The sequence below is a fragment of the Trichomycterus rosablanca genome, chromosome 13 (assembly GCF_030014385.1).
Source record: "Trichomycterus rosablanca isolate fTriRos1 chromosome 13, fTriRos1.hap1, whole genome shotgun sequence".
Classification (NCBI taxonomy): Eukaryota; Metazoa; Chordata; class Actinopteri; order Siluriformes; family Trichomycteridae; genus Trichomycterus; species Trichomycterus rosablanca.
Window position 1 is genome coordinate 21,222,145 of NC_086000.1, and position 17,182 is coordinate 21,239,326.

Consider the following 17,182-nt stretch of genomic DNA (forward strand, 5'->3'; position numbering starts at 1 on the left):
GCTGTATGACCTTGGCCACCATGCTGTAGCTCAGTTTCAGGGTGTTAGCAATCTTCTTATAGCCCAGGCCATCTTTGTGGAGAGCAACAATTCTATTTCTCACATCCTCAGAGAGTTCTTTGCCATGAGGTGCCATGTTGAATATCCAGTGGCCAGTATGAGAGAATTGTACCCAAAACACCAAATTTAACAGCCCTGCTCCCCATTTACACCTGGGACCTTGACACATGACACCAGGGAGGGACAACGACACATTTGGGCACAATTTGGACATGTTCACTGTGGGGTGTACTCACTTATGTTGCCAGCTATTTAGACATTAATGGCTGTGTGTTGAGTTATTTTCAGAAGACAGTAAATCTACACTGCTATACAAGCTGTACACTGACTACTCTAAGTTATATCCAAGTTTCATGTCTATAGTGTTGTCCCATGAAAAGATATAATGAAATATTTGCAGAAATGTGAGGGGTGTACTCACTTTTCTGATACACTGTATATTTTATTTCTATACTAATGTTACACAACTGTTAGCACTAAGTATGGCTAAAACAACTAATTAGGAGAGGTGTCCTTATATTTGTGGCCATATGGTGTTAATAAGCTGTAATAATTTATTTTTTTAATTAATTAAATATTTATTTTAATGGTTGGTTCATGCATACCCCCTTTGTTGACATATTAAATCAAATAAACCTATTAAACATCATTAACTGATTTATTTCATTCGCCACTTCTTAATTCTGGTTCCTTTTAAAAACCTGTTTTGGATTATTGCCGTGTTTTAAGATATCATTCATATTTTAATATTTTACTATTTGAAGTTGTTTCTTTGTACATGCAAATGTACAGTTGAGTGGAGAAGTTTGCTTTCCCTTTTTCTTTTTAATGGAAAAAGGGAAAGCAAACTTCTCCACTCAACTGTACATGTCATCTTTGAACTGTAAATAACTGATGTGTTTAATCAAGATGTAAAGAAATTAATTACTTATGTATTATTAGTCCAAAGGTGTTTGTCTTTTATTAATACATTGCTTTAAAGGTTCAAAAACATTTTCTTGCAGATAACCTTTTACACTAAAAAGAAGATTATTAGCATCACCTGTGTAAACACAATCAAGTTGTTTGTTTCAGTCAGGTTCATTACAAAGAACGAAAAGCATGCTGTGTTGCAGAAGGACTGCAGTATGGTGAGCACTATAAACATCTCTGCCCTAAGTGCTTGCAGGTTCTGCCACCACAGCCCAATCATTCTAATTACTGGAGTGCTGCTTTAGCAAGTCAAAGAGAACATCAAAAAGAGGCAAACCTCTAAAGTCAATATGTACTTTTCTCCAACAGGGAGCGGAGCTCAACTTCAAAGCCTTATTCTTTTAATCATATGTATTTTATCAGCATTCATTACAATATTATCCAAATGAGGTCCACAGAGTCGCATATTAACCCGGAGAGATTACGCCATGCAAAGGTAAGTGGCTGCCTTGACCTTTAGGAGAGGATGCTGGGTAGGGCAGCGCTGGGCAGATCATGGCCTTTCGGCCTCAGTGTGCAGCCACAGGAGAGTCAGAAGTGACACGCGCTATCAGCAGTGCTGCAATCTGCCCTATTAGTGTTTAAAGCTGAATGGAGATGAGCAGCAATTCCGCTACACCTCCACTAATCATTCATCTACTCTAATTAGGGCCTAATGCTAAAGCAAACTATTCATTGTAAAATGTATTATATGTAAGACTGAGCTATGGAACTAGGCATCGTCTCATGGCTGTCTTTGTATGAATAAAGATTACATTTTTCTCCATCAATTTTCTGAATTGTAAAAAGATTCACTGATGTGAAATTCAGTCACACTCTATTAGAATTCACTTTAACAAAGAGTCTCAATTCTTGCCTGGTAGAAACAGAGTCCAAATGAACAACAGTGTGGAACAGAACTGTCAACAGCTTGCTTTAGAGGAGCTGGCATAAAGCAGGGCAGGTGTGCTGGCCAGGTTCTAGTTTTTAAGCAAAGCAACAGCATGATATTCTTAAAGGCAGGTTTTTTTTATTACCTAAAACCTCATTGAATAATAAAATAAATCTCTAGTGGTCACTTATAAAAGAACGTCATGTCCATCAAAATTGCAAAATAATGGCAAAAGACCAGAGTGAACCTAAAAAGGCTCACCCAAATTTCCCCTTGGAGGTAAATACATAAATAGTCAGTCAGAAAGCCAGACAGTCTGGCCATCCCCTCATTTATCTATCTAGCTGTAGATGACAGACAAAAATATGTTGCATTCCACTGAGGCTAGTAGCTCTGGATTTCTGACTTCATAAATGTCCACAAAAATAAAAAATTCATACTAGAACAGATATAATAGCGTCCTCAACCATGAGACAGACATATAATGTTGGATCAACACAACTGCTCACACAGTCAACAGCAATAAAGTATCAGCACAGTAGCTGGTTAAATCTAATACATGAACTATAAATCTGTTCATAATCCTTCTGTACTCTGACAGGCCAAACAAAAGATGTCTGTACTCACTTTGGAGCTCAAACGTGCACTTAAAAATTCCCCACTTGCAGAGCAAGTCAATAGATGGAATGATGATCCAAAATGGTGCCAAGGTAGCAGGCGGAATTCACTCCTTGTCTAACAATTTAGTGCCATTTATTATTTAGTTTAAATTTGTCTATAAACTTATATACATGAGTATTGTAACAACTGGTACTCGAATCCACCAACACCACCAGACTCTCACCTCAAAGAATGACATATAAAGTATTTAGCAAAACAAGTTTGATATAAGATATTTCATAACCTGTACAATGTACTATGTACATTGACAGTGTCTGCACTCTTCTGGTATCATTGGCACATCTGCAATTTATAACTCAGTGCTATGAACTTATCATTACAAACTGATTTTAACATCATGACTATTAAAACATTCATTTTCTATTATTTATTTCATAAATATCTATAATTCAGTGACAGTAATGTCACGGAAACAACACATCAGATTGCTGTACTGTTCACACTACACAATTTGTAATTGAAAGTCTTTAATTTGATGCAGTCTGCACAGTACATGATCAATGACAGTGGGTCACACATTAAACGATCTTTCACCAGAAGGAATTGCTGACGAGGCTGTCTCATCTCCTAAACCACATGCAAAAAGTGACAAGAGGTTGTCAGCGAGATAAGATAATGATCAAAGTTGTTTGTGCTCTGATACTCAGCAAAAAAACAATAAGGAAAAAGAGCGGATTGGGATACTCACTGTCAGTCATAAACTGGTCGCAATATTTTTTTTTACAGTACAGGATTTGGAGTTGCCGACAGGTCCAGATATTTAGCATGCTAGATATGTTAGATATGAGTCTGCAAGCAATTCAGATCACGTTTTTAAGAAGTTTTTTCAAGCCCCGAGTGAGGGCCGATTTGTCCAGCTGATGTATCTGTTGACAACCTCCAAAACCTGGTGGTGCGCAAAAAATCTGCACTAAAATCATGTAGTGTGAACCTAGCCTTAGATGCAATTGTGGGGCATTAACATGTAGACTAAAAAGTAGCACACAGTACAGAGCTCTGAGTTCAAACTTCACCTCTAGTTACCACCTCCAAATATGGTTTAAGGAAGCAGATCATTAAGATCCTATTTACTTGTGTAATTAGCAGTAACTAGAGCTTAGGTGAACAGATCACCAAAGACGGATTTTAAAGCCAGGTGTGAACTGTACCAGAAAGAATGATCCAGTTTAGTTGGGGGTTAGAGGAAGCAGCAATAACGGTTTAGGGTGTTAGTAGCTCGGGAACAGGGTCAGGTTTGTGTGATCACTCTGTGGCCATCAGTGTTCTGAGAGAAAAGCTGCAGAGCAAACACAGGTGGTTCAGGGTGAGGGCAAAGCCCTCAACAACAGCCTGCTTCCACTGACCTCCACTACCACTTCAAGCCCATCCTCAACCCCCACATCGACACTCCACCCTGGGCATTTAGAGCTCTCGAAAGCCTCCCATATGCACGCACTCACCAAGAGAACGGTCTCTGAAATGGCTGCTAAACAGGTTCTTCTACAGATGTAGAGGTAGAACAGATAAAAAGCGAGATAAGAATGGCCCCAGGTCATCTTAACTGAAACTCAAAGTGACAATTTTTTGGCAAGTATTTTGCTTATTTTGTAACATATGTTAAGCATTGTCCTCATGGTAGTGCCAAATTTCAATGTTTGTTCCTTGTTTCATCATTTGTAAAAAACATATACCAGTTAACTGCCTTACAAATGTGAGTGACAGTTAGAACCCTAGCTCTTAATATTCTTCCTGAATAAATCTCAAAGCTTAGGTGCTCCACGTTTAGATATAAAGATTTAGGAATAAGGTTTTTGTTTAACATTTTTATGATATTAATTTTTTATTATTATTCAGCTTTACTGTGCTTTTTAAAGTAAAATGTCAGTCAATAAGCAGAAGTCTTACTCATTTTAAATTGTTTTGTGGATATGTTCCCTGCACTGTTGAGTAATTTTTTGACAGCTGTTCCCATTTCATTTTAAATTAAAAACGCTGCTCTGTAATCCCAGGAGTCAATCTGTAATTAAGGGGATTTATTGAAAAACCAAGTGCTACATTAATAACAAAATTTAATATATTTCCTAATAAGCAATCAGTCAAACCACCCTAATTATGGAAAAGAAATTGTTTAAAAAAAGAAAGCTTTAACAGAAATCTTAATCTGGACTTCTGATCATCAACATTTTGCTAGTTTTTTATACCTTTCTTCCTACTGAACATGGGGCAGGAGTAGCTCTGTGGTTCAGGTACAGGACTACTAATCAGATGGTTGGTGGTTTAAGCCTCACATCTGCCAACTTGCCACTGTTGGGCCCTTGGACCCTAACCCTCAACTACTTGCAATTTATACAGTCTCAATTGTAAGTCGCTTTGGATAAACAATATAAATGAACATTGCTACATGGCAAACCAATCATAAAACTCCTAGCCACAGTTTAAGCATCATGCAGTGTTCAGCTACATTCAAAATATTGCTTCAGTATAACAAAAATAAGCTACTAATCAAACCATATTAATTGTAGTAATTATTTAATCACAGGGAACATAGCAAGTCACATTTATGATATTTCAAACAATCAGTATAATTTGCCTGTTTAAAATTCACCACATTTTACTTACAACGCAAAGGTGGCAAAAACTACAAATTTTTACACGTCTCATGATCACATATCTCACATGTGAACGATGGGTTTATGTAGCACATGTCAAGAGGATGGAATGAGCCTATACATTCTATGTGTGTTTTGAGGAGGGGCTGAGTAAAATTTGTGTGCATGGGGCAGTGCCCCAGGCCATGGCCCTGACTCAGCTCCCCTAGTGAAATGTCCTCTCTCTCTGTAAGAGTGTGTTTACTCAGCTCTATCTAATGACGACCTTTTTACAGCACTCTGCATTTAACTCAAGGGCTCCGGCTGCATCAGATAAATACAGCAAATCAAACAGAGTCGTGTTTGCCCTGCTCCTCCCCGACAGACCTGTAGCGAGGCATCACGGCTCGCTGAGTAACCCGGTCTTCTAGAAACCCATGCCCAACACTAGTGCACTGCTCCTCTTAATCACTGCAGGTCCAGTTCTGAGCAAATACAAGTTAATAAGTGATAGGGCTGATTGGTTAATGGGGTGATGATTGAGGGGGGTCAGTGAATAGGGGTTAATATGGCATGGATAACCATCTTTAAGAATAAAGCTGTTGGTAAACAGTGTAATTGTGCTTGTGTTGTACTACATGTATATGCTGTACAATGGTGCTAGTTCACCATCATGTTTAATGATTAGCTAGACCATCTTTTTTTTACTGACCGAAACCTGAATGATTCAATAGAGAAAAGTTCACACTATTATATTAAGATTATGAGGTTGAGATATAATGATGGGACTGCAACAACTGCTACAATGGTATGATCTGCTTATCTGTCTGACCATTTATGTAGCTGATGAAGCTTACAAAATTTGCTGACAGTATTTCAAGGTTGACATCAGAAAAGCATTTACAAAGCTCCAGTGATAACACTGCCACCATTGATTCCATGATCATAATGATCATAAGTGTGTATTGTATTACCTTAAAAAAGGGGTTTACCTTGCACACCCGTTCCTGACCGCTTGGTGTGGATAAATGACAGGTGCAGCTGGTCTGGACCAGTAGCTCTTGTTCTAGGCGCCTGCACTGGAGAGAGACAGATTGAGACAGTGAGACAGGAAGCAGTCAGAACCCATCACATAACCACTATACCAGTTGACGAGAGCAGCTTTCAGAGAGACAGAATAGAAGCGCACACCTCAGGAAGTCCCACTCTCTCATCATTTTGTGATACAGCTTTATCCTCCCTGTGCACCTCCCAGTATCTCTTCACCAGCTTAATGTTTATATTTATATCTGATATCATGACTTACAGACAAGATCATCCATCTCTGCTCCATAAAGAAAAGTCAATAATGTGCAATTCTTAGCCTTAATGCATAATTGCATGGAAGGTTATATCAGATATGCTCTTTTATTTACTCAATGTTTGTTTTTGAGTAAAATAAATAAACTGTGCACCCTGTACACAAATTACACTATTATTGTTTAACATACGGAGCTAAACTAATATTTACAGTATGGCTTGCAAACTGGGTAAGAATGTGTTGCAGTGAAACAATGTGTAACCAAAGCTGTTTTATGTGAGGTGAAATCTCTGCAGGATACTAGCCCACCAACTCCACTGTTATTACATTTACCATAAAGCACACACCAGCGATATTACTTTCCACATGTAATTCTTGGACACAGTCATTCTTTGAGTATAAAACATTTTTTGGGAAAATAGACCCATTTATTTATTATTATTCATTTAAAAGCATTTGTTGTAAATGGTTTAGCTATGCAATCAATATCTTAATAAAAATGGTTTTATCTACACAATGAGTCAATTCCTAATCGCCTTCAACACCTTTTTCAGACAGCTGTAGAATGGAAGGGAGCACCGACACAGACTGAGCAACAGGCAGAAGGACAGACAGCATAAACACAACCATGCGACAGACGCTTGCTGAGTATTATTGTAAGCGGGGCTTTTCTAGACCACTCCATATGTGCTCTTCTCCATGTGTGCATTCCTAGACCAAGGGACACTTACTAGGAATGTAAACCATCCTCACTGCCTGACAAGTCCCAGTGTTTTAACATCCAGCTTCCTCAAAGCCCAGTGTCGGCGCAAACAAGCCTCTCAGCCTCAGAACCCGCTCCTGGCCCTTTCCTCTGCAGACTAAAATAATACCGGTGATGGCCAGACAAAACACACAACTCCTCTTTAGTGTCAGCCTGAGTTATGGCCCGCAAGTAACAGATGTTTTTCGGGGGGAAACGTATTTAAATCAGAATGCACCTCTGTTCTGATCCAAAGGTCTATCCTGCTGCTAGAACTCCAAAAATAGCCAGTCCGAGGGAAATGAGGCATACGAGCAGACATATTAAATTAAGCCCTTTCACACCAAAATCCCGGGTCATTTCTGGGTTCTCTTTACCCCTCTTTTCTTGACCCACATGAGGAAAATAAAGCAGATTACATTGCAAAAATAGCTTTGCTTGTGGACAAATGTCTGCCTATTATTTAGAAGTGCACAGTGAGTGAGTGAGTTACAAGTCAGTTTCATAAAGTATTTCCAAAGTACCTGTCAGATAAATGACACCAAGTAAACTATGCTGTATTTAGAACATTTGATACAATACCTGAAAATATCACATAGAGGTCTCTCTATTTTAATTCCATTTGTTTTTGAAATGGGATGTCCAACAAGCTCACGATCAGTACAAATACTTTTGATAATATAGAGTATTAATATTCTGCATCAGATTACATCTTTAATTATATTCAGTATAAGGATTTTCAAGCCCCAATAATTGCATGCTTAGTGAAGTAAATTAAATGAGATCTCAACAACAGTCAAAGTGGCCTAGATCATCTAGAGAGGTGATTTTCTCTCTGCTTTAACATCAGCACTCCATCAATATCCAGAGAAATTCAATAAGCGCATCAAACCAGGTACATAAGGAAGCACATTTTATTCTTTGCATTTACTTTAAGAGGAGGATGGACGAGAAAATAAGATTGATTTCTTCCAACACTTATCCAGATTTTCATATTCCTGCAGGCCGCAGAAATGTGGTGGCCCTCTGCCTGCTGCCGGCAGCTAATCCCTGTGAGATGAAGAAAGGGATGGGAGAAGCGGCAGGGGAGAGAGAAATCCTTAAGGATAGAGAGGGGACCCAGCTCTGCCTCGGAAGGATTAGGCCAGCGTTTGCAACATACTTCTGAAATTGCCCCATAGATGGGTTTTTGGCCATATTGAAAAACAAAGCACAATTTTAGAAGGATTGCAGATGGAGTAGAGATTACAGTAATACAGAGTTTGGGTGGAGTTAAACAGGTTACACCTTGTCTTTCTACTGAAGAGGTTGACACTGCTTTAATGGTCTACTGTTTCAGGACTCTGTTATTTTGTAAGGTTTTATGTCTTAAAAACTCAATAAAAAAAAACCTGTAAGACAAAACACACTCTTTGCAGATCAAACATGAGCATGCACAAAACCCCAAAAGCTCTAAATTACTATTCAGGTGTGCAAATGTAGTTGTGTAGAATATAAAAAAGGTACTTTTAGAGTTGTAGTAACTTCAGATAAATTAATAAATAATGCCAAACCAAATTTTGCTGTGTAAAAAATAAATTAATAATACATTTGCCAGACTCTGTAATCATCCATATGTCGATTTCTATAAACAGTCTGCACTGGCTTTCCTTCAAAAAAGGTGCTGCAGTGGCACAGCAAGCATTTAATGTAGCAGCATTTGTTCAGCATACACTCAGTCTGTTGTGATGCCTTTATTCTCCACATGTCTTATGCCAGCCTTTCTGTCCTGTTGGGCGGAACGGAAAAAATCCAGGTAGGTGTCCGGAGCAAATGCTGCTGAAAGGACCCCAATAACAAATATTCCTATAAATCCAGACCCAAAAGGTCAGAGTGGAGGAAAAGGTTTAAGAAGCCAATCTGCGACCATCTACACACATTTCTGACCATGTTTAGGATTTTTTTTCACCCAAAGTCTTATTCCGATCTGATCTTTGATATGATAGTATTATGTAAGTATTATGTAATATGACCATGTCAACAACTGGTAACTTGCTTATTTGTTTTCATTTGATAAAATGTGTGTGTATAAACAGTATGTAAAATATTTGAAGTTACGCAGCAATGTGTATCTACATATGAATTAGGTAGCTGATGTGTTGATTCTTAAATCAGAGCCAGATCAGTAAATAAACAGATGTGTGGTTAAGATTACTGGTTATTTAAAGCATCATACAGGATATATATTTGGAAAATTGGGTCTGATTTATCTGTCTGTGGTTTAAATGTTTCTGGATTGGTACACAACAACTGGGTGTTTAATTCAACCCTAACTGGAGTGTTTTTGGTGTTGTAAGTGGTACTGGGTCTTACCCGGGTTAAAGCATTGTCTCTCTCGTTTATGACAACTTTCATCTCCTCAGAGATGATCCTGGAGCGGCGCTCTCTAGCCCTCTGAATGAGTTCCATGATGGCCATGCCATTACGCTCCACACTCAAGGCCGATTCTGCATTGCTCACCTTGTTTAGCAACGCCTCCAAATCCTAACACACACGCACACACACACACATTCACATCTATATTAATGATAATGATTGGAGACACTTTTGTATGGGACAAAAAAAATAGCCATACACACACTTTTACTGGTGGGACAGAAAATAAAAGCATAGAATTCATTCATGTTGATTCAACTTTAACCAGTTTGGTTCATCAGTTTATTTTTGTTAAATGGTCTCTTATGACTGAACAGGCTCAAGCAGAATTACACTTAACAAATTTAATATTAGCTTTTTAAGCAGTCCTCACAATCCCTTTTTCCTAAGGTCGTTTTCTCATATAACACAGCCTTGCTAAAATAATACACAGAAAAATTGTCAGATCACACAAAATTCTCCAAAGGGCTTACCGTGTCAGTTTCCTCTGGGTTAATATTCTCTAGCCTGGAGAAGAACAGTAGGGAGGAGGGGGAGACAGAGGAAGAGAAAGACAGAAATGAAATGTAGTGAGCTTCCATTAGTTTCCTTTCCTGCACTTGGTAAAATGAAATCACTTCCTAAAGCCAGTAATTGCATTCTGTTGGTTTTCCAGTGTGGTGCAGAAGACTCTCCAGCATATTAAAAGTACCACCAGTCCTTGCTATTATTCAACAATAATGCCCATTCTGCTCAGCACAGACAGTGAACTGTTAAGATATTAATGTTTACTACTCTATATGACCACTGGGATCAAGTGTTCATATGTGCAGAAAAATAGAGAACTGTATTAGGACAGAACAGTTTAGACCCTGCTGAGCAGTTCAGAGCATTTTATAAAGGTAAAGAAAACTTTAATTTTGGACCCAAGTCATACGCATATCTAAAAACTTTTTTGTTCCAAGAGTAGGATTTCTTTAAGGTGTACTCCTATGCACACTATTTTTATTTCCAAAGCATACAAGGCCTAAATTAACTATTATTATTAACTATTATTGCTCAGTCAACAAACTAGAACTGCTACTTCACTTGTCACTACGAATTACAGAAAACAGTAAATGCAACTAAAGGCAATGTTTACGCATTAACCAGGTACAATGTGTTGCAGGGATGCTTGTCAACAGCAAGGCTCTGTATAGTTACGCATCATGACTATCTGTCTATTTTCATAAGCTGAAAAATTGCCCGATCTCAGTGTCACCCACAGCTGAGAAAGATTCCGATTTTCTAGACCCTGTCTCATGATAAAAAACAACAACTACATCTCATTTACCAAGGCATTACATGGATAACCTCACTTTATAAAGGAGCATACTTATTTAAACACAGACCCAAAACGACCACTCAAAATAAGGTTCAGGAATGTGCCCTTATTCCCATTTCCAACCATTCAAGATAATGGGATTCTGCTTGGCTATCAATTAAAATTTTTCGTAGGAGGCCGAGCTGAGCACTGCAATTCAGATGAGAAAATGATGTTGGATAATTAGATTTTCGTGTGATCTGGCATTCACAGGAATGAAAGAAAATGCATTTTCAAAGCTCAATATTACTGCAGAATTGCTAAGTGACTTGAGAAGCATCATTAAATTAAAGTAGTGAATAAAATATTTAAAGACTTTTTAAATATTTCATTTTTTATGTACGATATGCCATTCACATCTTTTGCCAAATAAAACAGCATGTTTTCAGTTCTTATGCAGTATACAGGAAAGTGGTAGGCTTACAAACTTTAGTAGCTGTCTCAAAATCAATGCCATTCTGCATTCTAGTATTGTTTTTCTATTCAAAATAGTGTTGTATGTGGTTTTAAGTTGAGAGTTCAATAAAAGTTGTAAGAATATGCTTACAAACATAAGCCATGCGTTTTCTAATATATGTCAGTAATCTTTATCTGTAACACATTTTTACATCTTTATCCTTTTTAAAACTACCAGGTCATCCTACCATACTAAAACAGAACAAAGTCTATGTTACTATAAAGATATATTTTAGCTTGAATTAAAAATTTTTGCTGTGGTATAAAAAAAGATATCTAGTCATCTTGACAACTGTCCATGTGCAACTTATTCAACCAGCTTCAGTACTTGAAGGAACTTCCTTTTGCATTGATAACCTCTAAAAAGAGATTTTGGCAGGTGCTAGAAAGCCTCTGAAACCTCTCATGTTGAATATTCTTCCTTTTTTTGTGCAAAAGCTTCTAGCTCATTGAGGTTTGGTGGCTTTCGTTGTGCAACTGCTTTCTGATTCTGATTCCTTGACAAGATCCAGTTGACCCCTCCTGAGCTTGGTCAAGAGTGGCATGCATTGTGGAGTACAACCATGAAGTTCTTGATTGTTAGGTGTTTTTCTTATGTTTGCCACACTCGTCCAAGCCATCATCAGGTCATCCTGTGAGTCATTCGCAATAATAGTTGAATTGTTCTGCACTGTCCTGAATAGATCACTAAGACCTCTTGACAAAATTTTGGGTTTTTTCTCTTGAACAGACAGGTTTGCTCAAGAGAAAAAAACAGGCATCACACATCACCTGGCTAATAGCATCCCTACACATTTAGCAGCAAGGACAGGAATTAGGAGACAACTGAAAGCAGTCAAATACAGGAACAACAATACAGGAAAACCTCATCCTATCCTGCCCAGGCGAAGTCAACATCTTTTAAATGCTAAAAGCCAAGACAAAACTAGAGTGGCTTTGGGGCAACTGTATGAATGTTCTTAAGTGGCCCCAGACAAAACTCAAATTTAAATTTAATAACCTTATCAGGTTATCATAACTAGAAATACATAAAAATGGCTGTTTACATTTGCCTGCTATCCAATGTGATGGAGCTTAAAAAGATCTGTCATGAAGAATGAGATAAACCCAAATCCAAGTGCGAAGCTTGTAGAAATTTATACAAGAAGACTTACAGCTGTACTTGCTGCTAAAAGGGCAGCAAACAAGTATTGAATATAAGGTCTGAAAACTTTTGTGAGTATTGGAATATATATTGGAATATTTGGAATATCTTGAATATCGAGATTTCATTTATGGGTGATGTGTAGAATGAGTAAAAATGTCAATTATATCTGTTCAGAATTAAATCCACATCACAATACAGTGTGCAAAAAATCAAGGGGTTTGAATACTTTAGGAATCCACTGCAGTTGCACTCTACTTACAGATGACTACATCACATACCAATAATTTGAAGATTAGATACAACTGGCTCAAACCTGTTGAATAATGAGCAATGCTGTATTTAAGTAGAAACCACAGGCCCCCAAATTCATTTTCTGTTAAAAGAACTGAAAAATTTGATTATCACTGTAATGACACAATTGTAATTTCTTAAAACTGTTATTACTTTGGAATCAAACTGACCTCAGTCCTCTGCAGGTGCACAAAACGGCTTTAATCTTTAAACCAGACACAACTTAAGAACAGCATTCTCACCTCATAAATACCTGCACCAGCATTATTAGCAAACTAAACAAACAGAAAAAGATCACCACATTAATTAGGGCAGTTAAGGCAGGGTGTTAACGGCAAACATACACTGAGCTGAAGGACTTGATTGATTTCCTATGCGTGCAACTTTTGACTGACAAGCCAGCAGCAGAGAAAGGGAACTCTTATGAAATGTCACACCCCTCTGATATATTTCCAAACCAGTCGATATTGGATTTTTCTCTGCTCACCCTTCTCACCCCCATCCATTCATCCGTCATGTCCTGCAACAGCAGGAACAAAGCAGCCTCCCATAGTGCTTGCTGACAAGTAAACGGACTCGGTACAGGCCACAAAGCCCTAAAGCACCACTACAAATGACCTGAAATTTTTAATTGTTTTGTAATAAAAGGTGAAAAGAAAGACACAAGAGAAAGTCTTTTCTTTAGTATTATAAAAATAAAAAATAAAAAATATATATTATTCAATAACCTTGATTATTATCTAATTATCTTTACATTATCTGTGTATCAGCAAATCTGAACACAACTAATAATTATCCACTGCTGATTTTCTATTTTATTTATGCATTTTCTCCCAGTTTAGCATAGTCAATTTGTCTTCCGCTGCTGGGGGATCCCTGATTGCAGTCAGGTGGGTATATTGCTGCTCATGCCTCCTCCGACCCACGCACACCTTAGTGGAACCCTTTTTTACACATGGATTCTGCACAGGCACCTCTCTATCTGCTAATCAGGGTCCTTACACAGCGTTTGAAGATCCCACCCACATAGTCCACATCCCACCCTAGCAAAAACGTGTCTGCTGCATGCACTGCCAATTATGCCCGCTAGATGATGCCCAGCTGACCGGTGGCAACACCAGGTTTCAAACCAAGGAGTTCAGAATCTCTGGGCTAGTGTGCTAGCGGAATATCCCGCTGTACCACCTGCCAAGATACCTTTCTAATATGGATTTAAGTTATCAATTGTCAAAAAAATTAAGATGATTAAAAAAGCCCAAAGCCTACAAAATAAATCCAATGCCGTCCAACAAACTGCCCAACCTTAAAACGCTGTTTTGACATAAAAAGTACAAATTCTCAGAGACACAGTTCAAAATCTTCTGAAAAGCTTTTCCAGAAAAGTAGAGGCGTTTATAGCCATGTATGGAGTGCCAGCTCCATATTATTTTCCAGTTTTAGAAAGGAATGTCCAAAAACCTTATGATCAGGTGTCGCAACACTTTTGTCTATGTAGTGTATCAATGTGGGTTATGGTATTTACAAATGTGAGCAGGCTTAGCTGCAACTGAATTAATTTAGCAATCAATTTAGCACACTCCTTACCTAAAGTGTTGATTTGATGAATAATGTAGGGATGTAGTTTGACTGTGCAATGTACATCTATCAACCAGAAACAATAAACAATAGCCATCCCTAACACTGACAAACATAGTGACCACAGCAGTATCAACTAATGACCAAATTATTGGTTATTGGTTATAAATTATTGGCAATTTTCATGTTACAAAATGTTTCTTGATATTTAGTTTTGCTTAAGTTTTCCTAACAAAAAAGCAACAAACACTGCAACATGGGGAATCCAAACAATGGATATAGAAATACTAAAACTGCCAGATTACTTGTCACAGTGATTGTGAAATTATATTGACATATGACAAGACTTATGGCAAGTGACTCATCGCAGTGGCAGTATACTGCAATACTGATATTGTATTGTAATATCATCCTGCAATATACAGTACGTAGTATAATATTCATGGAAAACTGTAAGAAATGGCTAAGTGGCCTTGTTTGGATCAAATTAATATAAGAACCTACTCCAGTGCGGCCTCTTGAAGCTTCTTGGCACGCAGAAGAGCTTCATCCCTCTCTTCATTAGCTAGCCTTAGTCTGGCCATCACAGCCTGGTCCCTTTCCCTTTGAGCTTTATAAATCTCCTCCACCAGGGCTGGGAGAGAGACAGAGATAGAGAAAAAGAGAGCAACAAAATTGAAGGTAAGAGAGCAGCAGAGAGAGAGAGAGAGAGAGAGAGAGAGAGAGAGAGAGAGAGAGAGAGAGCAGAGAGAGAGAGAGAGAGAGAGAGAGAGAGAGAGCAGAGAGAGAGAGAGAGCGAGAGAGAGAGAGAGAGAGAGAGAGAGAGAGAGAGAGAGAGAGAGAGAGAGAGAGAGAGAGAGAGAGAGAAATGGTTGGTTATTACTCTTGTATTGCTGAAACCAGCATTTCAGCTGCTCAATAACAAGGCTAAGCTCCTCGGGAAAGAGGTTATTGCTACTGAAACACTGTGGCAAAGGTATTAATAACTATAAGTGAGCCTCATTTTGAGATGACTGCCTCCGCTCAGGTTTGACACGTGTGCCCGGAGTAATAAAAACAGCAGGTCTGTGGTACCCTGCACTCAGAGTCACATCCTAAAGTGGTATTCTATATGGAAAATTCCAGCATCAAAACATCCGGGTTTATCATCCTTGCAGGGAGAGCAAGCAATTACATGTGACTTACAGATGTCAAAAATCATCTCATCGTCCCTATACACAAGAAGCACATAATGCTTGACCAGTAAGAACCAAAAGAAGCAGCATTGTGTTTAAACTTTATTAAATAGGGTTTAAATAGAAAGTAGTATGGGTTAGCATTAAAAACACTCTATAGGCTATAGCTTATACTGTATATAAAGACTTAAATGATTGAACCCTGTAAACATGTGAATGACTAAACAATATTGATTTTAACTAAGTGAAAAGGTGATTTTAAACCAATAAAATAAACAATGTAGAATAATATTGTTTAGTGTGTTTCAATAGGTAAGAAATGCTAAATATGGCCCAGCATATTTACTAAATATGCACAAATTTGTCAGTTACATATGGGATTTCAGTATTCGAGTCTTAACTTGCATTATCCTATTTTTTTTATTCATTAGAAGCCAAAGAATTAAACCATTTACAATAATCTGCAATCCAGTTTGACATAAGCATTTGAAATTGACTACTTTATAGCAAACAGTATGGTATTTTCTCAGACATAATATTTAGTACGCAGGACATAATTTGTGACAACCAACATGGCACACGTTAACAGACCTTGACTTAGCAGGGTGACAGGGTAGCTTGCATCAGACAGAAATAAAAAAAATTCAGTATTGAAGACTCAATTTACATTGTTATATTCTCACTGGTTTATGACATAGTAACAAATCATTAAAATCTATAATAATAAGCAAAGTTTTATGTAGGTAACATCAGCACATAACTAACAAGCCAAAAGCTAGCTTGCCAGATAATTAACAGCTAATAAGATTTTTGTAAAGTAGTGCTTTGATGACTCTACAACTAATCAAAATAAAAATCAGCCAACCAAGATAAGTTATTCTTTTAAAGTATACTTCACAGTTCAGAAAAGTTGGAATTTTAAGTTAAGTGTAATTCTTTCAGAAATCACCAAAATCATGCATCTATGCATGTTAATAACAGTACACAACACAGTACACAGTACACAAACTCTCCTGCACCAGAATGGTCCAATAATTTTTTTTAAACTAAAATAGTCTATTAAAACCTACAAGGCTGTAATCAAACTGCCCTTATTTCCCTGTTTACACCCACTGAAAGTAGGACTGAGATCCATTAACATCTAATTCCTGCCTATGCACTGGCTTAATGATAAACAGGCAGCCTTCAGCTAAGTCATACCAAAGTTCAGTAGGAAAATCAATATTGCATTTTAGGTAGAATTTGCTCTTTAAACACTGCCTTTTCAAACCATGCGAATAATAATAAAATGAGAATGGCAAATACTCGCATGTTCATATTATATCATGAACAAGCGGTTGCCTAATTGTGCTCTATATGTCTTGTGTCTTCTTTTAATTATCACAATATGACAGAAGGCTTTTTGCATGGTTAAAAAAAACATGAACAGATTTAAATATTTGTAGAGCAAATAGCATTTATTTACGAGGTGACTAGCTGGTTAATTATATTAATAACATCATAAACCACAAACCACAGAATGATTTGCTGTAATCTCCCCCTTGCTTTACTCTATTTATCAATCGGATGGGACCACCAGAGAACCCAA

At 37.6% G+C, this 17,182-nt stretch overlaps 1 protein-coding gene across 1 annotated transcript in view; it reads right to left on the bottom strand.

Annotated features, from left to right (window-relative positions):
- Positions 1–17,182, bottom strand: part of mipol1 (mirror-image polydactyly 1) — an 80,761-nt gene that overhangs the window by 29,744 nt on the left and 33,835 nt on the right. Inside the window, exons 9-12 of the mRNA XM_063007945.1 lie at positions 14,924–15,053; positions 10,082–10,115; positions 9,546–9,716; positions 6,144–6,230 (exon numbers count right to left, since the gene is read on the bottom strand). Of these exons, the coding sequence (XP_062864015.1) occupies positions 6,144–6,230; positions 9,546–9,716; positions 10,082–10,115; positions 14,924–15,053 (422 nt within the window). The remainder of the gene's footprint in view (positions 1–6,143; positions 6,231–9,545; positions 9,717–10,081; positions 10,116–14,923; positions 15,054–17,182) is intronic.